General features: G+C 50.9%; 1 protein-coding gene across 5 annotated transcripts in view; it reads left to right on the forward strand.

Annotated features, from left to right (window-relative positions):
• AXIN2 (axin 2) overlaps positions 1-21,609 on the forward strand; it is a 78,453-nt gene extending 56,844 nt beyond the window's left edge. For 3 of the 5 annotated variants that reach the window (XM_074320628.1, XM_074320625.1, XM_074320626.1), the window contains exons 3-11: positions 2,429-2,569; positions 10,372-10,474; positions 12,859-12,999; positions 13,097-13,602; positions 13,829-14,008; positions 14,315-14,548; positions 15,148-15,243; positions 16,485-16,652; positions 20,107-21,609. In XM_074320628.1, coding sequence (XP_074176729.1) covers positions 2,429-2,569; positions 10,372-10,474; positions 12,859-12,999; positions 13,097-13,602; positions 13,829-14,008; positions 14,315-14,548; positions 15,148-15,243; positions 16,485-16,652; positions 20,107-20,233 — 1,696 coding nt within the window. In that variant the 3' untranslated portion in view covers positions 20,234-21,609. The remainder of the gene's footprint in view (positions 1-2,428; positions 2,570-10,371; positions 10,475-12,858; positions 13,000-13,096; positions 13,603-13,828; positions 14,009-14,314; positions 14,549-15,147; positions 15,244-16,484; positions 16,653-20,106) is intronic. The other 2 variants (XM_074320630.1, XM_074320629.1) reach the window with 2 other exon arrangements.
• The last annotated feature ends 6,271 nt before the right edge of the window (positions 21,610-27,880 follow it).

Consider the following 27,880-nt stretch of genomic DNA (forward strand, 5'->3'; position numbering starts at 1 on the left):
ACAGGGCCGGAGCGGTCAAGGGACAGTTCAAGTTCACTCAGTCCAAGGTATTTGATCGGCTCAAATAGGCTGTTCCTTGTTTGCATTTCCCAGTCAGTTCTACACCTGCGGAACACTTCAAAGAGCTGGCTTGATGTCCGAGTCTAGCTCAGTAGAGCAGAGTCAAGGTCCCTGCCAACCAAGCTCCTCCAGGAGTCCAGATGTGGGTTCCGTGTGGCCGAGTCTCCAGCCTGGAGGTCTCCCACAAGGCTCTTGGCCCCCAGCTGGGGCTCCATACCTCCTTGGATGGTTGTGATGATGCAGGAGGATTGGGCAGCAGACATTCATTGAGCACCTACTGTGTGCTCTATACAGTAGCGATAAAAACAAGACCCCGCCCATACTAAGTGCTCGGTCAGTGGTAGCTCTTGGTTTTTATTAACATTTCTAAACCGAGTAGATTGGCTCAGATCATTTCTAAGATTCATTCTGACTAAAATGGTATGACTCTGAATATAAGTTTTCTTGTTTGTTTTGTCACCCCAGCTACAAGAGTGCAAGCTCCTTAAAGACAGAGACCAGCTCTTGCACCTTTTCCGCCCCATTCAGTTCCATCCCGCAAAGCTCCCCACCCCCTCCCCCGTTGCAGCTCTCACACCCAGATGGGGCATGGACTCCCTGTCCGCCCCCACCCCTCCATCCAGTCCAAGCCGGTGGCACACCCTCTGCTGCTGGGAAAACCTCAGGCCCCCTCCTGTCCCTGCCCCTTCCTGACGCAGCTAGCTTGGCCCTAGACTGGGAAAGACATTTAACTGCTTTTCCCTTTCCCGGTCCTGGGTGGCATCTCCTTGAGTTCCCGCTCACCCATCAGGTTCACCTTGCTCCCACCTGTCCCCGGGAGCCATCCCGGCCACCCAGCTACAAACCTCCTCTCCGTCATTAGCGGGCCCAGAACTCCCTCCACTCGTCCTGCCTCTTAACTCTAGGATTTAACAGATGTGGAGGCCAGTCATTGCATGAGGAGACAGAAGGAGGGGCTGAGATAGAGCCAGACAGATCAGTCCCAGCACTGTGATCCAGGCTAGGCTGCTGTGCTCGTGGGACCTCGAAGGACACACCTGTAAAATGGGCGCAGGGCTCGTCCTCCCTCAGGTGGCTGCGAGGACTAAATGAGATGAGGCGTATAAAGGTGTGCCCCCCCGTCGTCGGCCTGTGATAACACTGTGTCTGCCTCCCTCATGGAGTCCCCTCGTCCCACGTCATGGTGACACGCGTCTCCCTACCAGGCCGTGGGTGCCAGGGGACCAGAGACCAGGCCTGGGTACCCAGAGTCCAGTCTGCTGCTGAGCACCCAGTAGGGGGATAGGAGCTCGGTGAGCACATGCAGAAGACTGCTTGGACCTTTCATGAGTCCCTTGCATCTGCCAACCTCAAGGTCATCTTTAGAGGTTGCCTGCAGTGGCCTGATAGAGCAGGCTCTCTTTTCTGAGCCAATCCCTCCTCCTCCAAATGATTTCTTTGCTATTGGTGTGACTTGTTGGGCTCAGTGGAGTCTGCTGGGTCTTTGTAAATAGGCCTTCAGGCTTTACAGGCCCTTTCCTGCAGCCTGAAGACTCTAGTGGCGCCTTCTTCCACCACCCCCCCCCCCCCCACTTAAGTCCCTCGCTGGTGACACAAGAGGAATGCGCCCCAGCAGGGGACAGGCACACTGGTTGTTCTGGGAGGAGATCAAGAGGGCAAAATGGGGAGGCAGAGGCCACTGAAACAAAAGGGTGGGAGACACTGGAGGAGGGGCCTGGACCTTCCTTTAAAACAGCTGTGCTGCTCGTTTTAATCCTGCTGGCCATAGCCAGCCCTGGGGGAGGAAGGCCTGGGTGGGGGAAAGGCACACACAGGCCCCGCGCAGGATGGGATGGGATGGGATCGTTGTTTGTCGTAAGGTTTTCTGTCCCATTTGTCTAGCTCACTGGGCCCAGGGTTGACATGACGAGGCTGAGCCAGACCTCCAGTTGTTTGCATCTCAGAACTATGCTAACAGCTATCGTGAAAGCTTAAGCTATCTTGGGGCCCTGAAATTGTAATCTTCGGGTGCAGGCGTGGATAGCAGACAGGGAAGGGGAGACACTCCATCTGCACTGGCTTCCTCCCCTCTTTCATTCCATAGCCTCCCCTCCTAGAGCAGAGTCCTGGTCCTTCCTCCATTGTCTCCCCTGGGGTCCTCTGCCCCCTGGCAGATCCACCTGTGGGGGCAGAGGTCCCCAGCCTGCTTTCTCCCCAGGCCGAGTCAGGGCTCAGCAGGCCCCTTGTGTGGCCCCTGCTTTCCACCCAGATGAGCACGTGGCTCCGGGTGGCAGGTTAGCATTGAACAACAGATTGTAGGATCATGCACTTGGCTACCTGGGTTTCTGGTGAGAAGCCATGATGCACTGCTGCTGTCCTCTTCCCGCAGATCCTTCAAGAGGAGCGACCCTGTTCACCCATACCATGTAGGTTCTGGCTACGTCTTTGCACCAGCCACCAGTGCCAATGACAGTGAGATATCCAGCGACGCACTGACCGATGACTCCATGTCCATGACGGACAGTAGCGTGTAAGTATCCGGTGTCCCCTTCATGTACATGGTGGCAGAGTGACCCAGCTGGCCAGAGTCCCGCCGTCCTCACCTGGCTTCCCAAATCCCATCTGTCTGTCTGTCTCTCTGTCTCTCTGTCTCTCTGTCTCTCTGTCTCTCTCTACCTCTCTACGTTTGGTGGGAGGTGAGTGTGCCAGAGCTGTTCTGTTGTTTGAGGAAGGTGACGTGGTAGGCTGGGCAGTGTTAAGCTTAGACCCTTGAAAGGGAAGTTGGATGGTGCCTAACAGAAGAAAACTAAAGCAAGGTAGAAGGTTAAGATGAATATCTACAAATTCCTTGAGCATCACAGCCCATCTTCTGGTTGTCATTTTGCCTGCTGTCCCTATGGGCCGAAGTGCTTGGCCGCCCTTGAAAACCAGGTGTCCCATTGCAGAACCAACAGGTGGGGATGGGATGACACCAGAATGGTTGTGTTTAGGTGTTCGTTGTTTTTGAAAGAAAAGGCATTGAAGGTAGGAGTCAGAACCAGAACTCTCTAGAGGGCCATTGTGGGTAATGTCCTTTCATGGATGTGGGACGACATTCAGTTCAGTAAGCGTTGGTGGAATGCCTGCTCTGGGTCAGGTGAGGGTTCTACCCCTAAGTCGGGGTTCCCTCCAAAGCCATGTCTCATGTTGGATCTTGTGCAGATGGATGGCTTTGATTTCTGAAAGCAATCAAGTCATCAGCGTGTTCTGACGAGGTCAGCAGGCCATCAGGCAGGATCCTGCTGTGAGTTTTATGACATCTGAGGTCATGCAATGGTGATCTCGGCAGATGGGGAACTAGTCACATTCTGCGTGAGTTTCATAGGTGTGTGTGGGCAGGGTGTGCCCATCTCCCGCCATCCTTTGAGGTTCTGATTTAGGAGACCTGAGGAGGAGGCAGCACTTGGGTAAAACTCTCCAAGAGCTTCTCACGCAATACCCAGTTGAGAACCACCATTCTAGAAATGTTCTTTGAAGGCTTTTCCACAAATCGTTTTGAGTAGGAATTTTCTTCCGCTAAGGGAACCATTTTGAAAGGCACGCCATTGAACCGTTTGAGTTCTGGCACACTTATTTAGAGTTTGTTCCTTTTACCTTCCTAAAAACTGGACCATCTATTCTTCCAGTTCGTTTGAAATTATCTGGTTTCTCTTGGCCAGATGTCCTGTTGCTTGGCCTGTGGCATGGAACCAGTTGGAAGGAAAGTTGATGAGGTTGGTTTGGGACTCTATTATTGATTAAAATTCTGTGGCTTTTGTATTATCTCTGATTCCCTTGTTAGTAAAGGGAAAGAGATATCCTTAAGGTGAAACATTCCACTTTAATAAAAGAATAGCATTTGGCATGGGTAAAAACAGAGTAAGGGTATATATGTCTGTCATCCAACATGGAGAAATGAGAGGTTCCCCAGAAGTAAGTTTCCCATATAGGCTTTTAATATCCATACTCAAATACAAAATACATATATATACTTTGATGGATATAGTTCTTAATATGTTTTTGCTCTGACTTTATTGAAGAATATTAGACAGGCATAATTTATTTCCTGGTCACAATAATTAACGTCAAGATCTGTTTTCATACTGTGTTGCAGTACTGTCTTAGCTTGTATAAGGCTGCCTGCCCTTACATATATCGGCACCCCCCTCCTTTGCCAAAAGCAGGTTTTGTATTTTCTCGTCTTTCTGCCTGCTGTCATTTTTCCACTGTTGTCTGTGTGCTTGCTGTTAGCAGCAGTACTCCTTCAGCTTTTATTATTCTGTGGATTGTGTGGGAGCCTTACTTAGCATTATGTGTAAAATAAGGGGAAGCTGGACTTGAATGAGGGCACGGAATGAATCTCCTCCGTCAAAGGTAGCTTACTTAAGTGACAACCAGAAGGCTTCTGTTTAGTTTTCTTAGAGACTATTTTTGGCTTGCTTCCTGGTCCTTGCCTGCATTTCGCTCCCCATCATTGACGTGGTATTCTGGGTTCATGATGAGGTAGGTAACTTGGATGCGGTCCCCATACATGTTTGAGCCTCAATCAGAAAGGTAGGCAGTCCCGTGTGACTTCCAGATGAGGAAGTATGGCCCATGCTTCCTGGCTTGTCCTGTTAGAGCTAGAACTCAGATCCAGGCCAGATATAGGCCCCTGCCCTCTGCCTACCCCCCAAGCACCAACATTTCCAACATGAGACATGTTTTTAGGACCTATTGATAATGAGACGTTTGAGCCACTTTGCGTTTCTTTTATTTTTATTAGTGATTTCTCACACTGCTTCTTTTTTAATGGGTTGGGGGAGGGGTGGGAGGGAGCAAGTTCTAACTTCTCCCCTGCACCCTCCCACTTCACCCCTCTTCTTTTATCCCCTTCCCAGAAGAAAAGCTTCCTCAATTTTATAGAGGTGACCTTAAAACTCCCACCCTTCTCCCCTTTATCTAAAGAACTTGTGACTTGAGGCACAGGAAAGCCACTTTCAGGGACCAGAGACGTTACCTTTGCGAGTCAGCTGTTCTGGGAGTGAGGTCCCCTTTGGTACAGAGCCGAGAGGGCAGACCCCTCATTTATTTAGCACCTTTCTCTTTGGGGCACAGGACGTCCCCCTGGGTCCCAAGTGGTAGAATCTCAGGGCGTCCTCCCGGGTTGAAGCGGCCTTACCTTGGTGATGAGTAAAGCAGGATGCCAACGCCAAGAGAAGGCACCTGGGAGGCTGGGAGACCTGGGGGCTCGTGGTATTGGATCTCACCCTCCTGACGTCCACGTTGCGTGGTGCTGAGCCTTCTCCCAACCAAGATGGGGCCGTGGCCGCTGGACTCACTTGGGTGTGTTTCTACCAACTGGGAGGGCATTTCTCACCAGTGCAGGACCATCCTCTCCCGAGAATGGTTTGTCCAGGGCTGTTTGCCTCATGCTGCCTATAATGGGGGTGATGGGGTCTTCAGAATAAGAGCCCCTCGGATGGGATGTGTGTTTGGGCTTAGAGGTTCCTGTGGGTCTCAAGCTGCCAGGCACTGGAGGTGGGGGTGGGGAGCGCCAAGGCCCCACCCCACGCCCGCTCTCCTGCCCAGCAGACTTGGCATGCCCTGAAAGCTGGGCTGTGCATGGCCGTTTCTGGCCCGCTGACCCTGGGTGTGTATGATCTGCCCAGTGTCAGGCAGGTCACCCAGGATTCCCAGGGCTGGGATTAGACCCCTCTTCAGAGCTCTGCCAATTGTGGGCCTGGCAGATGAGAGCACCGAGCGAGAAATAAAGTGTGTGTGTGTTGGGGGGGGGATGAAAAGCCGAACTGAATCTCTTTCAGCCCATTGTTCATCCGGGGAAGCTTAGAGAGGATAAGAGGGTAGCAGGCCCCTTTGAAATTTCCTTGAACAAGTGAATAGGGGTGCCCCATAAAGCATGAAAAGGTCCTGGCTGTTTCTCCTGGTCACAATGGCCAGCTCGGCTGCGAGGGGGGGCTGTGAGGGCCTGGGGAGTGGGGCTGGCTGCCCTGCTGGGAGGTGGGGAGGGAATGCTGTTGGGGAGGGGGAGAGGGAGTCACAGGCAGCCTTCAATAGACTCCAGAAGGTTGGAGTTCATTAGACATAAGCTGGGGGAAGCAATCGTCTCATTTGCGACAGAACCAATTAAGTCCCAGGGGCCTGTGCAAGAGGCCTGGGTAGAAGTTGGGTAGGGCTGGCCCCGCGTGTTTATTCCAGGGACCTGTGCACCGGGGCCTGGAGGAACAGAGCGGCCAGGGGCTTTAAAGGAATCATTGCCTTCGCCCAAAGCCACTGCTGACTTCTGTTTTCCCACTAAGTAAAAAGCCCCGTTAAAGATGGCTGGGATTTGGCTCTTCTTAGTGGGCCTCTGAGAAGGCTGTTTTACAAGCCCATTACTCTGAAACCTGCATTCTCAGAAGGAATGGCATTTTCATTTTTTTTGAAAGTTAGCTGCCAGACTCCCAACAAAGTCCTAAACCCCAGTCTGGAAGTGCTGGGGACAGAAGGGTTTTGGGGAGGGGGGAGCAGGCATTCCTGGGCATCAGGCCTGGGAGCATGAAGCGAGGGGGCTGAAAACCTCAGAAGCAGCAGGTCGTTTGCTCTGTTCTCAGCAGCCAGGCGCTGTGAAAGCTAGGAATAGACGGCGTGGAAACGTCTCTCTGTCTTTTCATTTTGCGCAGAGCTGCTCTTAGAAAAAGCCGGGTCCGCCTGACTTACAGGCTGCATCTGCTCTGGCGTGGGGGGGCGGGAGGGTCACAAAATCAGTGCGAGATGCTTTCCGCACGTTTCCCGCAGAGAGCGGCACAGGTTATTTTATTTATTTATTTGTATTTCCTTATATCTTATTTATGGGTTTACTTTGGACACCAGGGAAAGCATCCGAGTGAGCTTCAAATATTACCTTATCTTACAAACCAGGCGTTTGATGTTGGCTGTGATCAGAGGCGGCCCTCTGAGAGGCTGCCAAATGAAAATGTGAGTGGGCGCCGGTGCACATGAGCCTGCTATTTCAAAGCCACCGGAAAATGACATTCAGGTTAGGCTGGGCACTGCAGAGTCAAAAGGCTAAGCTAATTGGCTCGGCTTAAATGGCAGCTAAGTGGAGTCCACACTTCAAAACCGGTGCTCCCCCAGAAACAGCTGGGCCTGGCAGCGGGCTCGTTAGCTAAAATGTTTATAATGAAAGGAGACTGTATAGGGACCGAAACTCGGGCACTCTTCAACTACCAGTTCTGAGCAGCCGGGAAGCTGATCCTACACTGTGAGAGCCTGCACAAAAAGAAGAGAGGCCCCCTTCTGGAATGAGGGGCTGTTTTGGAAGAAGATTCTTGGCTGGGGGAGAATTAAAGCCACATTTCCTTGAAGGCGCCTATCATGCCTCTTTGAGCCTCTAAAGTTAAAATCTCCCTTTTCCTGCAGTGGGTCCTTCAGCTACCCTGGGCAGCGTGGGGGGTGTGTGTATTGGTTGGGGGGATGCTTTAAAAAAATCATTTGTTCCTCTGGCCGTTCATCGGCCAGTGACCTGCTCCACCCCCGCCCCATATCTACATCCCTCGATTCTTTTCTTTCTACATTATATGGAAAAGAAAAAGAGGTGTGAAAGCCTTGTCCCTGACTTCTGTCTGGGAGGAAAGGCGCAAAGCGGGAAGGCTACTGGAGGACACTCAAGGACAGTCTTGGAGGGTGTGGTGCGTCCTCCTCTAGGACTCTTGAAGCCCTGCATGTGTCTCGGTGGGGTCCATAGGGTGCTTGACTACTGCCCCCCAAGATTGTCAGGAAGAGGCCTGGAGCAGCACCGTCCACTCTTCTTAAGTCTCAGATGAGTTGCTGCTCAGGAGAAGGGTGTGGACACTGTCTTGCAGCCTGAGGGCAGCAGAAGTTGGTTAAACTAGCATGAGACCCAATCTGGGGGACCCCCCACCCTCATCCCAACAGGGATTCTCGGTGAGAAATGGGGATATTCACTGGGCTTCGGGAACCACCGGGCATGCCCCATAGCCAGTGAGTACTAAGTGGGGTGGGGAGGGCTTTCCAGAATGTCCCTCAAATCTCCCATTTATCTCCTCACAATGTTAGGTGACTCCATGGGGCATAGGAAATGATGCCCCCTGACTTTCAGACAAGTCAGGAAGCTTGGCTTCTCCAGTGGAGAAGGTTGGGGGTGTAGGTTGTTAAGGATGCCCGTTCTGGAGTCCAACAGCAGCTTGGATTTGGATCCTAGCTCTAACTGGTAGAGCCTATGACCCTGGCCATCTGTACAATGTGATGAATTAAGGGTTTTGTGAGAATGAAGTTGGGTTATCGGTCAGAGGTGTCTGACCCACAGTGGGAACTCGGTACGTGGGGGCCAGCAGCCTTGGATTGAGTCAGTCATATGGTGTGGTGTGGAATATGGTTACTGGTCAAGCCAGGTATGCTGGTGACAGCCCGTTTTCTACCATGTCTTGTAAACAATCCCACGGTGAAAACATTGAGTTTTGGTAAATACGCTCCAGGTGATTCAGTAAGTTTCTGGACTTCGAACTTTTATCCTTGGCTTTCAAGGGCCCGGTCAAGTCCCAGGCCTTAGTAGGAGGCTGCCTGGGTGACTCGACCTGCACTGGCTGACTGGCCAAGGCCTGTCACTGTGCTCACCAGCTCTGCCCCTCTCAGCCTCTCTCTGGATAGGACTCACCCCTGCGTGGAAGTCCCTGCTTTAGATACTGACCTCTCTCTCCCCCCTGTACCCTCAGTGTGATTAGCCATAAGGTGTGGCTAACACATTGAGCTCAGCTGCCATCATCTGCGTCATCCCCACAGTGGCCCTCTGCTCTGGCCTAGGTCAGCAGACTTATTCCAGGGCATTTTGGATGAGGAGCTGGAGGTCGACCCCTGGCTGCTCCTGGTATTTTTAGGCACTGCTGGTTTTCGCCCACTGCTGCTGAGCCAGGGATGTTTTTCTTCCTTCCACTCCATGATGAACAAAACACCAGGGGAAGGGAAATAGGCAAAGACCTAGTTTCAATATTTACAGCCTCCAAGTATGATTTCAGTAAGGAACTGTTTGAATCCTGAGGCTTTTGTAAATAAGTGGCCTCCTGAAGGGACAGTGATGGGAAAAGGATCCCACCTTGACCATTCTACGGCTTTCAAGAACAAAATTCCTTCTTAAAAGAAAAAATTGTAGCAACTCCAGCTTATGTTTCTAGTGAAGACTATTTGCAGTGCAGTTAGTCTTACCTCTTCCACTTACTTTTGTATATGTGTGTGCGTATGTATGATTGTATGTATATATACATACATGTACATATACATGTACGTATACATGATGAGGATGTTGGCAAGGACATTGACACTACACCCCACCCCGCTGAACCACCTGGCATGGCCTGTAGCCAGTGAGTACCAGATGGTAGGAGGACCTTGAACTTGTAACCGCCTCCCCCCACCCCACATCCTCTCCCCATTTCCTGCAGTGTATTTCGTCATGGTCCTTACCCCTTCTAACATACTATAGATTTTGCTTTTTTAGTTTGGCTTATTGCCTGGGCCATCCCATTAGAATGCATAAGCTTCATAAGGGCAGTCCTCTGCGTTTTTACCCCCTTTCTTCACGGCTCTCTTGCTCAGTGCCTAGAACAAGGTTTGGCTCGTAGTAGGTACTTAAATATTTGAATGAATTGCACCAAATTCCACATAGTAGGGGCTTTCTCTTTATGCCCACATTGGTCACGTGTCTTTGAGATTTTGTCGGTTGGAGGTGGTAGGGTTTGGAGCTGAGGGAAGGAAGGGATCCAAAGATACCCTTGTGGTGATTTAGAAAAGGAAGAAATTTAGAGGTTGACTGTTGGAGAATTACACATGCCTTCGCTAATGCCTGGCTTAGCCCTCTGTCAGTCTGGGCCCTATTCCTGCAGTACCCTCCTCCGCAAGCCATGCCTGGTTTCCTGATTTGGGGTAATGGACTGTTGGGAGGACCAGCGGGGTCCTAGAGTCTCCTGCTGGGGGCACCTGTAAAGTAGGCGAGCCTTCACTCTGACCAGGCTAGCTGGAGTGTAACCCAGTTCTGAGAGAACAGCCTGAGAGTTGAGCTTACCAAGCTCTTTTCAAGTCAGTGATCCAAAATCCAAGAGGGAGCCATTTCCAAAGCTGATGGATAGGCAGGAGGTTTAGCAGTTGGACTGCAGATTGATCTTTCCCTGTGGGAACAACCATGGCGCCTGGGACAGGTGACACACTCCCGTGGGGGTGTGTTACCCTGTCCAGTGGCAGGATATCTGCGTGGCTTTTGAGCATCCTGAGTGCTGAAAGCACCTTTGTGAGCTGTGGGTTCTGTCTTTTCCCTTCCCTTAGAGATGGAATCCCTCCTTATCGTGTGGGGAGTAAGAAACAGCTCCAGAGAGAAATGCATCGCAGCGTGAAGGCCAATGGCCAAGTGTCTCTACCTCATTTCCCGGTGAGTATACTCCGCCGGGGAAGGCGGCTGATTTGGGCCACGCTGCGTCCTGAAGAAGAGGGATGGGAGGCGGAAGAGGGGAAACAGGGAAAGTAGGAGGGGCAGTGCCGGGATCTGCCAGGGGGAAGGGGGAAGGGAAGGCCAGGCAAGGCTTGGAACATGGTTCATTGGGATGTGACGCTGAGCTGAGGGGGGCTCAAGATGACCTCCTTGAACCTTTGCATTTTCTCAGTTCAAAAAAGAAAATCCTTTATGCGAAAGAAACAGAAGCAGTTCCTTCCCAGAAACCAGGACATGATAGCAGATAATCTGCTACACATTGGGTTCCTGCTAGAATGGAAGCCCCCTGAGGGCACGGAGTTTTGTCTATCCTATTAACTTCCGTATCCACAGAGACTAGAAAGTTGCCTGGCACATAATGAATGCTTAATAGACACTGATTGATTGATTGATTGAATGAATGAATGAATGAATGAATGAATGAAGAAGCTAAGGATTCTCTGCCTCCCAGGGGAGGAAAATCGCATCCCTGGGACATTCTCCTTGTGTTGACTGCATGGCTTGGTCATTTCAGCCGTCCATTTATTTATTTACGCGGCCATTTTCCTATTGGCTTCTGAAGCCCTGGAACAGTTATTCTATCTCGTCTGTTTCCAACCCCAGAACTTGCTTGGTACCCGCTGTTACATCTACACGTAGTGTGAAGTGTTAGGAAGTGAAGCTCCCATGACCAGCTTCTTCCAGCGGTTGAGATGAGAGGCCCATGTGGCATAAAGGACTTTTCTGGGACCTCTCCTTCTATTCCCATGTCCTAGAGGCCAGCCAGCACGTGGCCCCATGTCTTCAAGAGAGCCTCCCATCTGCATTTCAGGAACTGTGCTTCTGGTAACACGCTGAGACCCAGGTTACAAGAAACCTGCTGCTTAGAGAGGGGAGCAGAGTGCCCAGTGTAGAGTGGCATGTCTGTTTGTGAATCCTTCCTGCTGGCTTCCGAGAATCCAATTGGTTCATGGGTTATGTTGCATTTAGAAAATTAACACTCTGAATTGCTAATCCCGTGTTGCATTAGTGCACAGATTGTTGCATTAGTGCACCTCCTCTGAAAGCTGCTCACACAGTCTGGGGCACACCTAACCCTGTCCTAAAATTAGCATATTAAGATTGCTGTTCTGGAAACCCTCCAGCATTCCCCCTAACAATTCCTCTCAAATACAACAGAATTGATGACATAAAATTTTGTTGATGGGTCAGAGGTGTACGTGTGTTCATAAAGTTCTGTTGCCCAAGTGTGGAAGTTAGATGATTTTGTCCTGGGGTATGCAAATCAACTTTCTCCCCGAGCCAGCCCGTTGATGGGGGGCGCCACACAGAGCCAGCCTGTGTGAGAAGGGCCGTCTCACCAGGCTGTGCCGCTAAGTGGTGGACGCGGCAAGGCCTGCGCATCTGCTGGGGGAAACGCTGACCTTCGCAAGTTGGCTTTTTGCTGCCCCCACCCCAAAGAAAAGGGCAACGCAAGAATGAAATGAGGAAAGAGGCAGAACCACCAAGGAGGAGGGGTGGCAGAGATGACAGGAGAAGGACAGAAAGCGGGGCGGTGGGGGTTCTCTCTGTTTGCTGCTGTTGGCAGGCGATCTCGGTGCCTTTTTATATTCTGCACTTGATTTGGAGATGTTCCCTTTTCCCTTGATAGATCAGCTTCAGGCAGCCAAACTCAGCAGTGTTCTGCTAGCCCGCAGCAGCTTTCTTCATTTTCTGTACAAAGAGACGGGAGGCGGGGTGGAGAAAAGCAGGCAGATCTAGGACAGTGTTGAGACAACACCGCACTCAAAGGTGCGCTGTGTGCGGCCAGGAAATAAATTACCACTTCTTCTGATCCGGCCGCGTGACTCCCTTTTTTTCCCTCCCTTTTCCTCTCCCCCCCACCTCCCTTCCAATCTTTTTTTTTTTTTAATTTCCAACTCCTCTTCTGTTTAGACTCTACTTTTTATTCCTTGAGTTGGTCTTTCTCCCCTCCCCGCCTCAGAGGCTGCCTTTTTTTTTTTTTTTTTTTTTTTTTTTTGATGTTTGACAACAGCCTTTGAAGATTTTCTACTTCAGAGTAGCTACTGATGGGCTGGTTGTACTACAGAGAGAACAAGCCAGGCCTCTCGGAGTGCGACCAACTGCTCCTGCCCAAGGCAAATGCTGGTGGGGACCATGGCGCTCCATGAGGCCGCGGTGCCGGCGCATAAAGCTCCCCCACAGCCTGGGCTGCTGTGCCCACCGAGCTCTGCCCCAACCTGGAGCCACCGAGCACGTCCCTGGCCCCAGGACACTCCAGCGCTGCTACAGCGCGCTTGGCTGGCTAACCACGCCCCCGTCCCTTTCCTCCCCGCGCCCTGTAGAGAACCCACCGCCTGCCCAAGGAGATGACCCCCGTGGACCCCGCCGCCTTCGCGGCCGAGCTGATCTCTAGGCTGGAGAAACTGCAGCTGGAGCTAGAAAGCCGCCACACCCTGGAGGAGCGGCTGCAGCAGATCCGAGAGGTAGTGCTGGCCCCGCCCTGCCCGGCCCTGCCCCCCAGCCCTTGCCAACGGTCCCTCCTGCTAATGGGGTGCCCCCCTCTGCTGTCTTCTCTTCCAGGATGAAGAGAAGGAAGGCTCCGAGCAAGCGCTGGGCTCACGGGACGGGGTGCCCACCCAGCACCCCCTTTCCCTCCTGCCCTCCGGCAGCTATGAGGAGGACCCACAGACGATTCTGGACGACCATCTGTCCAGGGTCCTCAAGACCCCCGGCTGCCAGTCCCCCGGTGTGGGCCGTTATAGCCCCCGCTCCCGCTCCCCGGACCACCACCACCACCCGCAGTACCACCCCCTACTCCCACCTGGGGGCAAGCTGCCCCCGGCCTCAGCTTCTCCAGCCAGCTGCCCCCTCCTTGGGGCCAAGGGCTTCGTGACCAAGCAGATGACGAAGCATGTACACCACCACTACATTCACCACCACGCCGTCCCCAAAACGAAGGAGGAGATTGAGGCGGAGGCCGCCCAGAGGGTGCGCTGCTTCTGCCCCGGGGGTCCTGAGTATTACTGCTACCCGAAATGCAAAAGCCACCCCAAGGCTCCAGAGCTTGGGCCAGCAGAGCAGTTTGGGTAAGTGCCGGGCAGACTCGACTGTCCCAGTTGGGGCTTCTCTCCAACCAGGTGTGAGGTGGGGTCAGAGGTCAGAGGCATTTACTTCCAGGAGGGAGGCGTAGCCGTGGGGGGTGAGGGGGGCAGCGCAGGTGCATGTCACCGTATCCCCGGCCCATCTGCCGACGGGGGCAGTCTCAGAGAAGTAACGGCTCTCTGGGCCCGTGTGGTTCTTGGCTCCCCACAGCGGCAGCAGAGGGAGTACCCTCCCCAAGCGCAGTGGCAGAGGCACGGAGCCGGGCCTGGCCCCGCTGGCCAGGGAAGGAGCCGGAGCACTGCAGCTTCCCGGGGAGGAAGGAGACAGGTCTCAGGACGTCTGGCAGTGGATGCTGGAGACTGAGCGGCAGAGCAAGCCCAAGCCCCATAGGTAAACACTGTTGCCGCCACCAGGGTCGGGCAGCCACCACCAAGGTTATTGTGGGGATGGCTATTTTTGCAGTTGGCCGGAAACAAATGTGACTGTTTGCTCTTGCCGTCTTAATATTAAACGTTGGACTGAGCAGACCACAAAAATGCCATGTTTTTGGCAACGCCCCCTGTTCGTGTTATGGTAGAGTTATTTTTTTCTCCTCTCTGAAGGCAAAACAGAGAAGTTTCTCTCGAAGTCACATTTTCCAGTTTTTCTAACCTAATTCCTCTCTTTCTCTTTTCTCTCTCCTCACTCCTTGTTCAGTGCCCAAAGCACAAAAAAGGCCTACCCCTTGGAGTCTGCCCGTGCATCCCCAGCCGAGCGAGCTGGCCGGCACCACCTGTGGGGGGGCAGCAGCGGGCACCTCCGCACGGCCCCCCGTGCCCACCCGTTTACCCAGGACCCTGCAATGCCTCCCCTGACCCCACCCAACACCCTGGCACAGTTGGAGGAGGCCTGCCGCAGGCTGGCTGAGGTGTCGAGACCCCCAAAGCAACGGTGAGTGCAAGAGGCATCAGGTGAAAGGCAGGGGTTGGGTGTAGAGGTAGAGACCTGGCCTGTTGCTAAGGGAAGGGCCATCTTTTCTGCTGGGTCTCGATCTTTCGTCAGGAAGGAGGAATTGCTTCTGGCTGCATAAGATTCTCCTTTCCAATCTCTACAAACTGTTCGCTTTAGTTCCATTCATCCTGAAGAGCTAACCAGAATCTCTTTGTTAAGCAAGTCATGCCTAGAAGGAGGAGAATGAATTTCAGTGATTCCTTACAAATGTCTAGATCGTTTAAAGCTGGTTAGATGAGTGTATAAGAAGCCATGACTAAGGAGGAATCTAGGGCCTACAGCCCTTGGCCTGGACTGACAGTTTCCAGTCCTGGGCTCCCAGGGGGCTTAGGGAGGCTGTTCCCAAGATGTCGTCTCCCAGGTTCCAGGCCTCCGAGCGCCATTGTTAATACAAGGCCTTGGTTGGATCTCGCCATGGACGGAAGTCGGGTCTGTGTGTCTGTTAAGGAGGCCACAGAGAATAGTTTTCTGTCTGCCCCCCATTTGCCCTGGGGACAGCAGGCTTACCTCTAAATCCTTTGCTCTGGCTGTGTCCTCAGGTGCTGCGTGGCCAGTCAGCAGAGGGACAGGAATCACTCAGCCACTGGTCAGACAGGAACCACACCCTTCTCCAGCCCAAGCCTGGCTTCAGAAGAGTGAGTGTCTTTGCCTGGCATTGCTGAGACCCACCCAGTGGTTTGCATTTCAGGGTATTCACCATCTGCAGTTATGAGTTTTGAAAATTTTTTTTAGTATCTAAAATCACCTTGATTTTAGTGTTAGTGACAAGGAACAGTAAACACAGATGTTGCCATAAATTAGGCTCTTGAAAACCCTGCCGGCACTGAGCAGTGCATCAAGACTTGTACTCAAGTGTTGCTTCCTAAAGTGATGGATGGCTCAGAGTTTCTGGGCACACACATATGAAAAGCTGAGACATGAAGCCATTAGCAGATAGATAAAAGGGACCCCAAACCCGGATGGGAAAGTTGTCCCCATTCAGCTGGCAAGTTAGCAAGTTGGAAACCTCTGTGTCCCACTGGGACACAGGCTCCCAGGAACATGACTCCCCCATCATTGCAGAGATGGAGAGAGGATGGTCTTTGCTGTTTCGCTTGGGGAAAACAGAGTATCTCCCCTAATTGTGTCGTGATTCCTTTTGTAAATTTACACTCTTGCCAAGTGGCCAGAGAAGCCTGGCTTCATTTAATTACAGGATGGTGTATTTAAAAAGAAATCTGCTGCAGAGATCTAAAATGGTCTAAATAATTAAAGTTTTTTCCCTTAGCTTCTTTATCTTGAGCAATGTGCAATGTTTGAAGTCCTGAATAAGCCACCACCCTGGACCCTTTGGTTTTAATTGGTTGACCTTCAGTCTACCAGCTGTACGGGCCTGCAACTTTTTTTAAAAAAAAGTTTTAAGCCACTCTACAAAAACTCAGAATAAATGGGGAAGTCAAAATGAATGGGTTCCAGCATTCTGAGTTCATGCCATCCCAGAGGTGCTCGGAGTTGGTCTCTGCAGGACACCCTGGTCGGGGTGACTGTCCCTATGGCTCTGTGGTCATTTCTCCTCTCTTCATGGCAAGCACCCCACTTGTGCCCACCTGAAACACTGCCCTGTCCCCCCATTTGGTGGTGGTGAGAAAAACAACAGCAATTTATACAACCAAGGAGAGTGTCGCTTCTTGTGTGCCCCACACAGGTGATCTGGGCTTGGACTGTGTCCCTATCAGAGGTGGCTGCCTCTGTGATATGGGGGCCCCAGACCCAAGCCCCCTTTGAGCTTATAGCTACAGCCTCACTTTACCTCTGGATACAGTGTTTGGAGAAAGAGAGAGAGAGTTTGCTTGCTGCCTTCAAATGCTGAACTGGTTGTGTTCCATCTTATCTGCAGTCACAAAGAGCCAAAGAAACCAGCAGGGGTCCACGTGCTCCAGGCCAGCGAGTTGGTCGTCACTTACTTTTTCTGTGGAGAAGAAATTCCGTACAGGAGGATGCTGAAGGCTCAGAGCTTGACCCTGGGCCACTTTAAAGAGCAGCTCAGCAAAAAGGGAAATTATAGGTAAGAGTCCTGTGGCTTCTTTCTGCTCCAGAGTTTGTTTGCTCAGAACCAAGAGCCACAGTCACTTCACTGGCCTGGCCAGACCTGGGAGGGGCCAGGCGGGAGGGGGCTTAGGAAGCGCTCTGGGAGGCCATGGAGGTGGGCTCTCTGACGCTTTGGTTCCTTCTCATTTCCTCTCTCCCCTCACCACTACCAGAAATAACACAGCAGCAGCAGCAGCTGGGAGGGCTCTGTGGGGACCTGGACGGGCTTTTTCTACCAGGTGAACAAGACACTGAGGAGAAAGGGGGCAGTTGCCTTTGCGAGAAGAAGAGCTGGGCTTGGGCCATCTTGTGCCTAAAAGGGAGCGGAGTGGGGGATGGGGAGAGGGGAGAAAAAGATACACACACACACACACACACACACACACGCAGACCAATTAGGAGACCGAAAGATGGCTCTCCTAGCTTGGGTGTAGGAGAGACTGTCCACATGCAGGCGTAGGGAAGGGCAGAGATCATTGCCTTGAAATATAGGCAGCATTCTCCTCACTCGGCTTTTCTGCCTCAGTCAGTCTTATGCGTCATGGGAAGGAATGATCTTTTGTCCATAACAGAGAGACGGCAGGACCTGTGGCTGGGCACCAGGTGGACAGGGCTGGCCGCTCTTCCTGCCAGGACCTTGGGAAGGGAACTTGTCCCCCTCCAGTCCACATAATGGAGATGCCCGCCCTGGTCTTTCATGGCCCTGGAGAGGATTAAAGAGCTGAGCACCAGCCCTAGGCCATTTCTTTTTCACTTGCCCCTCGCTACTCAATCGATGGCTTTCACCCCAAGGGACTCTGTGGGTTCTTCCCAGCCATATCCTGGGTGTAGTATGCAGGGCTGGGTCAAGGGAGAGGCAGGTAAGGTACCCGGGCACACATTTTAAGGAAGAGCACAGTATGTGCCCGGAAGGCACCAACCCTTTGCTGCCTCAAGATGGGGATAGGAGTGGAGAACTCAAATGGCCCTTAGCCATTTGGTGGGCACCAGCTCCAGCACCCAGGCAAGGCCACCTCTGGGGCCCAATACCCATTCCTTCCTGAGCAGCCACCTCCACCTGGGAGCTGATTCCGGTGTCAGGGGAAGGGCTGGGGCCGGGGCCCTGTAGGTGAATGGCAAGCAGGCCGTGGAGCTGGGCGTAGAGCTTCCCGGTTTACACCTGGGCAGAGACAATTCTGAAAATGTATGAAAAGAACTGGGGAACAGGGCTGCCTTTTTTTAGAATCATGAACAGACACAAGGTGAAACTAATTACACAAGTGTGCCCCTCCGGGGATTCATTTTGACCTCAGCTTTGACTTGGCTGGACTTTGAGTGGAACTGCAGGTGACCTTCAGGGGCGAAGGGCCACGGAGCACTGAGCAGAGGGGCTACAGGGGCGTCTCTGTATTCAGCCACTCCGGCCACATCTGGCTCTGAGTTTTTTTCTACGGCACAGTTAATAAGCCCAGCTTTGAAGCCCCGGCCTCCCCTTTAATGCATAAAGACTTACACAAATGGTCCACGCTCAAATTCTTTACTGATTGGATCAGGCTGCAGCCAAGCCCTTCCCAGCCCCTTATCTCTCTCTACTAGCTCTGGGGCCAGGGCCCACTCACTGCCCTCCTGGGTGGTAGGGGCACAGGGTGCCATGCCTGGCCCACCCCCAGCAGGAGTGGTGCTCCAACATTCAGTTCATACCCCCTCACTCCCCCCCCCCACGGTAAAAAAACACCCCGGCAAAGATGGGGCTGTGGATGGGGGACCTGGGCTGCATTGAGTAATCTCACCATGGCAGGGGTTCAGAAGGAGAACAGCCCCTCCAGACGTGCCAGACGCTATTGGTGCCAGATGTCAGAAGAAAGCAAAGTTTGCCACATAAAGCACGTTGCAGTGGAAAAGCCCGTCTCTCGGAGAAAATGAGGGCAGTGAGCACTTTTGAAGTCTTGGGGGTGGGACCAAGGGAATGTTGCCTCTCTCCTCTCTGGAAGAGGTTGCAATTATGTAAACGATCACTGTGTTTGCCATGAAAGCCCAACTTGGTGACCCCGACGGAGGGGCATGACTGAGGGGGCATCGGAATTGGCAGAAGTAACTTGTGCCTGCTGTCCGGGGTCTCCTGTGCCCAGCGCCCCTCCCCACTTTCTCACCATCTCCTCTCAGGCTCCCTCAGATAGTCTGACCCCCCATATGAAGCGTTTTCACCACTGACCTTTTAGAGCCACACTATTCACCCCAAATCTTTAGCTCGACCGGGAATGCTAAAAACAAAGAACCTTGACTAAACCCAGCTGTTTCACTTTATTTAGCCTTATCTCTTATGAAAGTATTTGGCTTGCCTTCATTAAAGAAAAAAATTTAACTCTAACCAAGGGGAATTTTTTTTTTTAAAGAAAAAAAAGGAAAAAATAACCATAACCCTGAGACACAATTAAATTTTTTAAAGAGGCTGTCCCTCTCCCCCTAGGGGACTGTAAGTGTCCTTTATTGGTTGAAGATGACAGCTTGCAGGGGCAAGTTTAATCTGACCGAGGGTCTCCTTGCTGGGGACAGGGACGGAAGAGGACTTCGCTTCATTTCCTTGGGAGGGGCCCGAGAGGACAGCCATTGTTTCCCAATGGGACTCTCCGGAGAGAGGCCTGTCAGAGAAACTGGTCATTTGAGTCCATACAATTAAACAGCCTTAGAAGAAAGAAGGCTGGGGTGGGATAAAAGGACCCTTTAATCAACAGGCATAATGGAAGGGCCCTTAGTGTTTGACCCTGGGGGGGTGGATGAGCGAGGAGGCGGGGTCTGGGGAGAAGAGGGGCTGGTGCTGTCTGCCACCCTGGGAAGCAGGATTGGGCCGGCCTGCCTCCTGCGGTGGCTGGTCCATGGCTGTGCCAGAGACCCGCTGAAAGATCTGGCACTTGGGCACTGGAGGGTGAGAAGGACAAGAGGTGTCAGCCTCCATCCAGACTGATGAACTAACTGAAGTCTGCCTTCCGTAGGCTTCTCCAGGTTCAGGCTGGCTGAGTCCGGGGTCTCTCTGAGGGACCCTCTTCTCGGCGGCTGCTACAAATGAACTCCAGGCTAGCTTTGCCCTTCCCACCCATCCCCCAAAGAAAAGGGGGGAGAGAAGCGGCTCTGGACTGCAAAGTGTGCTTTTCACGTGTGTGTCGGTGTCTGCAGTTCTGGGCTGACGACCGCAGCCTCAGAGCTGTTTGCAGGGGGAGCCTGCCCAGGCTGCAGCTCACAGGGTGCTCAGCTCTCCTCCGGAGTGACACACGACCCGCCCGCTTGTGCCCTTCGGCCCGCCCCGGTAGCCATCTGAATCCGATCAGGGCGGAAGTTGACTGCACACCTGCTGTAGTAGAATTGTCAAGATACCTCAGTCCTGAGTGTTGACTTCAGTTTCTTTTAAAGTAGAAAATGCATGTTTACCAAGGTGCTTTTTGTGTTTTCCTTTTAAGGTATTACTTCAAAAAAGCAAGCGACGAGTTCGCCTGTGGAGCGGTTTTTGAGGAGATCTGGGACGATGAGACGGTGCTCCCCATGTATGAAGGCAGGATTCTGGGGAAAGTGGAGAGGATCGACTGAGCCTTGCGGGTCTGGCTTTGGCGAACTGTGGGGCTGAAGCCCGCATGAAAGGTCTCAGACGAGAGCAACCGCGATGAAACATTTTTGAAGGAAAAAAACAACAACAGTGAAGACGAAGTCGAGGGAAGAATTGGCCACTGGGCCTTGGGGAGGGTGGGGGGAGGTTGGTTTTCATTAATCACAAGCTGGGTACTGAGATAAGAAAAGCCTGAACTATTTATTGAAAACATGACCACTCTTGGCTATTGAAGAAGCTGACTGTATTTGAGAGACTGCCATACATAATATATGACTTCCTAGGGATCTGAAATCCATAAACTAAGAGAAACTGTGTATAGCTTACCTGAGCAGGAATCCTTACTGATATTTATTGAACAGTTGATTATCCCTGTCCCCGGTTTATGGATATGCTGCTTTAAACACAGAAGGGGGGAGCGGAAGTTTTCATTGTTCTGTCTAAACTTAGGAGTTGAGCTTAGGAGCGCATTAATGCTTTCTCCATTAAAAGAGGAATTATGCTCTGCCCTGCATTTCTCCAAGTGAAGATAGACTTTTTCAAATGGTGCCCTACCATTGACACATGCAAAAATTGGTGCATTTTTTTTTTTCCTATGCTGCTCTATTTTGTCACAAAGGTCTTGAGGTTCGACTTACGTTGCAACATCACCGCCATTTTGGGGTCATGTTGGATGGGGCGACCCACTGCAGAGGAGAGGAGGGTTCCCTGGGGCCCCAGATCCGTCCTGTCGCTCCTTGTAGCTCTCCACCAAGGCAGGGGCTTCCTAGAACCTTGTGGTTCAAAGTGTGATTGATGGAAATAATTCCTTGGAGTTGTTTTTTTCTTTCTTTTTTTTTTTTTTTAAATTAGTCTTTGGACCCGAACCATTCTGGAAACCACCCCCCTGCCCTGCAAAGAAGCGAACAGTGGTGGGAAGACCTAGCAGCACCCTTTCCTCCAGACACCTTCATCTTGACGTTCGGGTTTTTGTGTTAAGTTAATCTGTACATTCTGTTTGCCGTTGTTACTTGTACTATACGTCTGTATATATCGTACGACAAAAGAGTATTAATCCACTATCTCTAGTGCTTGACTTTGAATCAGTACAGTACCTGTACCTGCACGGTGTCCCACTCCGTGTATCGCCCTATATTGAGGGCTCAAGCTTTCCCTTGTTTTTTGAAAGGGGTTTATGTACAAATCTATTTTATGCCTTTTTATTACAAGTCTTGTACTCAATGACTTTTGCCATGGCATTTTGTTCTACTTATACTGTAAATTATGCATTATAAAGAGTTCATTTAAGGAAAATTACTTGGTACAATAATTATTGTAATTAAGAGATGTAGCCTTTATTAAAATTTTATATTTTTCAAAACCTTGGCCTCGTATTCGAATCTCCGGGGTGGGAGCAGGGCAGAGGCAGCCTTTCGTATGTGAACACCTGTGTCTGCTTTCTCACCTGCTCGAGCCCACCTCTGATGGGCCTTGACCTCTTCTTACCCAGTATGGGCCGGCCCTGGGGTTTTGAATAAACGATTTCACCTGGATGCTGGCTGAGGCTTTTCTTGTAGTGGAGCATTCCCTCTGATGTCCTCTTTCTACCATCTACAGTCAGCCTCTTCCTCCCAGGCAGGAGTCTCCCATCCGGCCAGGTAAGGACAGGTGTTAAGGGGCTGATATGGGGTCCTCCCAGGAGTATTTGCGTTTCAGTCGACGTCTCAGAGGCGAAAAGCCTCTCAGAAAATGGTGGATCTGGACTGTCCAGTGGGGCCAATGAACCCGAGCTCAGTGCTAACCAGCCACCGTCCCAGTGGCTGGCTGGTCCTCATTGGACGACTTCAGTGAGGGCCTGGGCTAGAAAGGTGGCAGGAACAGACAGGTGGTTCAGGAAGGGGGGACAAAAGGGGTTTCTGCGCCAAGCTGTGGACAGTTTGATACCTGTGGCTGCGGAAGTTGGTAGGTAGTTCTCAACAAAAATGCACCCTCCCCGTGTGCTGGAGCACTCGGTGCCAGGCTGTATTTCAGATCTGGGAGAGCAGGCCTATTTTTGAAGGAGTCCTATGATGAACCGGTTTTAGAACTGAAGGGTCTGTGATGGCACTTGGACTTGACTTGTTTTGTGCTGAGTTTTCCTGAGGTGGGGCCTGAAGTGGATCTGGTTGGCTTTTTGTTCCTGCTGCAAACTGGCGTGAGGCTGACAGGTTGAAAAGTAAGGCCAAGTCCTGGCTGTGTGGGGCTAGGGGCTGGCTTGAACTTGACAGTCTCAGTGTGGCAGTGTCATGAGGCCTCTGGGGAGGCGGCTGGGGGCGTAGGTAAAGGTATGTGGGAGTCAGACCCAAGGCTGCAAAATGCCTTGATGTTGGTGCTAATGAGGCAGCTTGCTGCACCCTTCCTCTCCCAGCTGGAATGTGGGGGCTCACAGCTGGAGTTATCCCAAACCCGTTTCCAGAATGCAAAACTATTCCAACCCAAAAGGATGCAACCTGCTCTGTGTGTGTGTGTGTGTGTGTGTGGTGGGGATGGAAGGTTAATGGCTTTTAAAGTTCAAACCTTTTGATTGATCCAGTGAGAATAATGAGGTGAAACACGGACTTGGGGCACAGACAAACCTGGGCCACAGACAAACCTGGGCTCAATCCCTGCGCCACTACTTTCAGGGGTGGGGTGTGTGCCGTGGGCATCTGTGAGAGAAAACTGGACTGGTGATCACTCGTGTTGGTGCCTCTTCTAAGACGGCCTGTTTCTCTGCCGCTCTCATTTGAGCAATCAGGTGCTCTTCACCTGGCGCGTGGGTGGGCTGCTGGGATGTGGTCCCCACATTGTGGACTCACTTGTGCCTTCCTCGGAGCAGAGGTACTGTAGTTTTATTAGAGTCTTAAAGGGATCTATGATTCAAAAGAAAAAGCTAAAACATGGCTTGCATTGTGAGTGCTGTCTTCCCTGTACCCAAATCATTTAAGACCCAGCTCTTCCAGAAACCCTCCCCTCCCTCCAGTCCCTTGGGTCTCAACTGGAAGCTGGTGAGATGTAGCCACCCACCCCAGACTGGCCAGGACCTGTGCATTTCCAGCCTCTCCAGGTGACACCTGTGCACATCGGCGTGTCTCACTGCCCGCGTCCTTGTCAAGCCTCCCCCTTGTAAGCCCCAGCATCAAATTGGATTCACCTGCTTAGCCCTCATCTCCTAGGCGCTTCATGTGCTCTGGCCTTACTTCTCTGTTAACCAGCTAATCAGAGGTGAAGCACAGACTGGGTTCACTTCAGAATTCACTTCAGGCTGTGTCTCGTTGGGGAGCCACAGTTTCCTCATCTATTGAGGATAAAAAAGGTGCTTACTTTCGAGGATTGCCGTGAGGGTGAAGTGAGGTGGCTTAGCATCTGAGCCAGGGTCTCCGGACTGCTTACAGCTCCATCCTCACTACCTGTATTATTAGCTCGGCCTGTGGAAATTCCGCACACCCCCCGCCCCTCCTTTCCTGCTGCAACACCTGGGCTCTGGCATCCTGCTTCTCTTGCTCCTGGTATAGAACCAAGAAGGTGGTGGGCAAACAACCTGGCAGGCTGCTTGATTTGGAAACAGATTTTTAGCTAGAGCTGATCTTTGGCCCCGGAGTGGCTTACAATTTTCTTTATTAAGTCCTTGCAGGACACTTGAAAATTCTATGTGGACTCTCACCTCAGGTGACAATTCGGGTACAAGGGCTTGAAATGTGGGGTTTTGGAGAAAGGGTCTTGTTTTACTCTCCCTGCGCCCCAGAACATGTTGGGACTATAACCATACTGTCAAAATAAAGGAAATTGGCAATAACCCCAAAGAAAATGTTCCAGTCTATTCGCATTATTAGGTAAGATTATGTTTTTTTCCCCTTGTTGTTTTGGTAAAGAAAAATGTCCCTCTTTTCTTACCATTAGCAAAGTATTTGGTTGTACAGAAACTCCCCAAATTACATAGATGGGTCAAAGGAGTGATTTACACTTTCCTTAACTATTATTTCACTTTATCAACCACACTTTCTAAAAATCTGATACGAGAGTGAGCCTTACTGTACTCTATGACTTGTCCTAGGAAGTGGGTGGCAGTGACTTGGTTTACACACACACACACACACACACACACACCCCAAAATGCCTTCAAAAACTTCAAAAACACAAAAGTTTTTGAAGGCATTTTGGTGAATGCTTGCAGTTAACCAGAGACGTGTGTGTGTGTGTGTGTGTGTGTGTGTGTGTGTGTGTTGGGAGAGCCGTGCTTTAGAAAGGATCTGCCACAGAAAGAACAGTTCCCTGAGCACGAAGCCCTTCACGTCCATAGCGCCCAGTTATGAAAATGCAAATAACCTGTGGTCCATCCACACTGACCTGTTGGTTCCCCTAAAGTGATCTCTGCTGCTCAGAGCCTTTGCACATGCTGTTCCCTGTACTGGGCACACCCCCTCCACAGCCCTTCCTAAGGCTGTCTCCTTTTCAGCCTTCAGGTTGTGACTTAAATGTCAGAGTTCTTCCTTGACCGCTAGATGCACAGGTGTCCTCACCTAAATCTCTCCACCTCCATCACAGAACTTTCTCCATTCTTTTACAGCGCGTTCTAATTTGTAGCCATACAATAATTATTTAATTGCACACTTATTCTTCCATGAGGCAGGGAGTAAATATGCTTTTATTCACCATTGCGTATAATGGTTGGCGCCTGGCACAGTGGTTGGCACCTGGTAGTCACTCAATATTTATGGACTTGAAGCAAAATAAAATAAAAATTATCCATGGCAGCATTACCTAAAATTAAGATAACCACTATTAACGCTTTGCAGCACCCTTCTAGGTTAAAATACACACACGCACACACACACACACACACAGGACCATATGGTATACACAATTTTGCAATCTGCATTTTTTCATTCAATAACATGTCTGTTATTGAATCTTTATCACAGATGTCACAGGTTTCAACATCAATAAATATTTTCTATATCCTTCTACACCATGACTTAAATGTATGGCTAAACTATTATTTATTTAACTGATTAGTTATGGTCGGACATTTCTATAGTTTCCAAATTCTGCAATTAAAGTCACATGGTAATGAAACCTTTAAAGCTAAACACCTCCTCAGTATTCAAAGCTAAAGAGTCTTTAATTATTAGGAGGAAGGTGTTTCATGTAGACTTGCTGGGTCAAGGTCCTTTTGAGGGCTTTGGCCACATCCTGCCAGACTGTCTGAGGCAGTGGCTTATTGCACGTGGTTGACACCCAGGCCATGGCTGTGCCATCAATTTAAATCTCAATCCTGGATATTCAAGGCTCTTCCCCCATCTGAGCCACGCCTGCCTTTCTGGTATTATTTCCACTTACAAGCTGGGTAGCCTTGAGCAATGAATTTCCCTCGACCTGGGTTTGCGTCTTTGTAAGATGAGGATAGTCATAAATGTCCTTCACGGGGCTCATGAAAGTCGCTTAAGTGTGCACAGTTCTTAGAATAGAGCCTGGCCCCCGACAAGAGCCTTGTACTTGTCAGCTGCTATTATCGCCACCGATCCCGCAGGGTAGTCTTCATGCCTGACTTTGCTCAGCCTGTCTCCCTCCTTTCTCTCACCTGTGTCATGCAAAGCCACGCTTTACCCCATGCTTCTCCCTCCCTTTCCCCAGGCTTCCTGCTCAGAACCCCAGTGGACTCTGGCTTTCTCGGTGCTCAGCCTATGCTCACTTACACTAGTTTTTTCTTTTTGTTCCCCTGAAGAGTAAGCCACATTGAGAACAAGGCCTGTGGCTCAGGCCTTGATGTATATGAACTTTACAGAGAGTCACCCTGAGTGATACAGAGCGTGCCAGGTAAAATTCATCCAGACAGCCCGTGACCACACCACCCTCCCTGACTTCACTCCATGTTCCCAAACTGGACTTTGGCCCAAATTATGTTGTTAGGAACCCCTGTCGCTGAGCCTCTCCTGCTGTTTGTGTCAGACATTGTACCTGGAGAGGATGAGGGGTGACTCGATGGCCATGGGGGTTGACAGTTGGCTTTCTCTCCTACCGTCTCCCACTAAGGTTGCCAGATTTAGCAAATTAAAATACAGGATGCCCAGTTAAATTGAAATTTCAGATAAACAATGAATAATATTTTTATTATAAGTATGTCCCATGCAATCGTTGGGCCATGCTTATACTAGAAAAACGTCTGTGTATTTGAAATTCAAACTTCACTGGGCATCTGACATTTAATCTGGCCACTCTAGTTATGGTGTATGCTGTGAATTGCCCGTTCAACCTCCCTTTTTTTCCCTTCTAACTTGTGCTTCCTTGTACTGCAGAGACTGGCCATCTAAACACTGCTTTCTCCAGGCTGCTTTATGTCTAGATGCAAAGCGGGTCCCACCATGTAGGTTTGCTCACTGAGAGGCAGAGGTGTCTTCCTTTGGATCTTGTCTATGGACCAGAAAAGTCATGGAGATAACAGGGCTTATGACAGCCACATGGGCATCTGTCCCCAGCACCTGGGTGCCAAGGGGTGTGGAGCTGGGAGAGATGGCCAGACACCCCACTGCAGTGTCCAGCCTCTGCTCGTGGATATGCAGTGACAGTGGCTGCTTCCTGAAACCAGGGTCTTGCCTAAGGCAGCATTACCCACAAACACTCCCTGGGCAGGTGAGCTCTGCAGGCTTTTGGAAGTCATGTCCAAAGGCTCAATCTATTCCATTTGTTAACTCCTTAAACAAATTTCTAATCTCATAGCCTGTACTAATTCAATTTCTGTGTTAGTTTGAGAGAAGCTATAATGAAGCACCACAAATGGGAGAGTTTAGAAGAGCAGAAATGTATTGTCTCACAATTCTGGAGGCTGGAAGTCCAAACCCAAGGTATCGGCAGGGCGTGATCCCTCTGAAACTTGTAGGGGGAAGAGACTTCCTTGCCTCTTCCAGCATCTGGTGGCCCCAGATTCCTAGGCTTGTGACGGCATGATTCCAACCTTCACAAGGTATCTTTTCACACAGTCTTTCCTTTGTACATGTCTGTGACTGTGCCCACGTTTCCCATTTTTATAAGGACATCAGTCATATTGGATTAGGGATTATCGTAATGACCTCATCTTAACCTTGTTACATCTGCCAAGACCCTATTTCCAAATAAGGTACTAGGTGTTAGGACACTACCTTAATGTTTTGGGGGACACAATTCCACCTATAACAGATGGCTTGAGTGGCGTCTCTCTACTGACTGTGAAGTTGTGGCACCTATCGTTTTGTCTGTCCTAACACAAAAAGAAAAGCACAGATGTTTCCAAGAGAAAATCTTCAAGCGCCACCTCAAGGAGAAACTTGCCATGTCCACGTATGAGACCTCGACACTCCCCTGCCCACCAGTGATGACATCCTCCCTGCCTGCGTCCCTCGGTAGCCCTGAGGGACTAAGCCAGCTTTTCATGGGCACACCCTGTCCTCTCTACTACACACACCTCTGCTTTTCCTTTCCACTCAGTCTGGGGCAAACTGGAAAATCCAAGTTGGCCAAGTCTTTGCCCACCTGAAGAGGAAGTGGGATCTGAGCCTTTTTCTCTAGGCTCCAGGTAAAACAGGTGGAAAGCAGGACATGCAGTCGTCTCTTCAAAAGCTATCTTGGCTACCAGGACATAAAACCCTGAAATACGTCAT

The sequence above is a fragment of the Rhinolophus sinicus genome, linkage group LG15 (genome assembly GCF_036562045.2).
Source record: "Rhinolophus sinicus isolate RSC01 linkage group LG15, ASM3656204v1, whole genome shotgun sequence".
Lineage (NCBI taxonomy): Eukaryota > Metazoa > Chordata > Mammalia > Chiroptera > Rhinolophidae > Rhinolophus > Rhinolophus sinicus.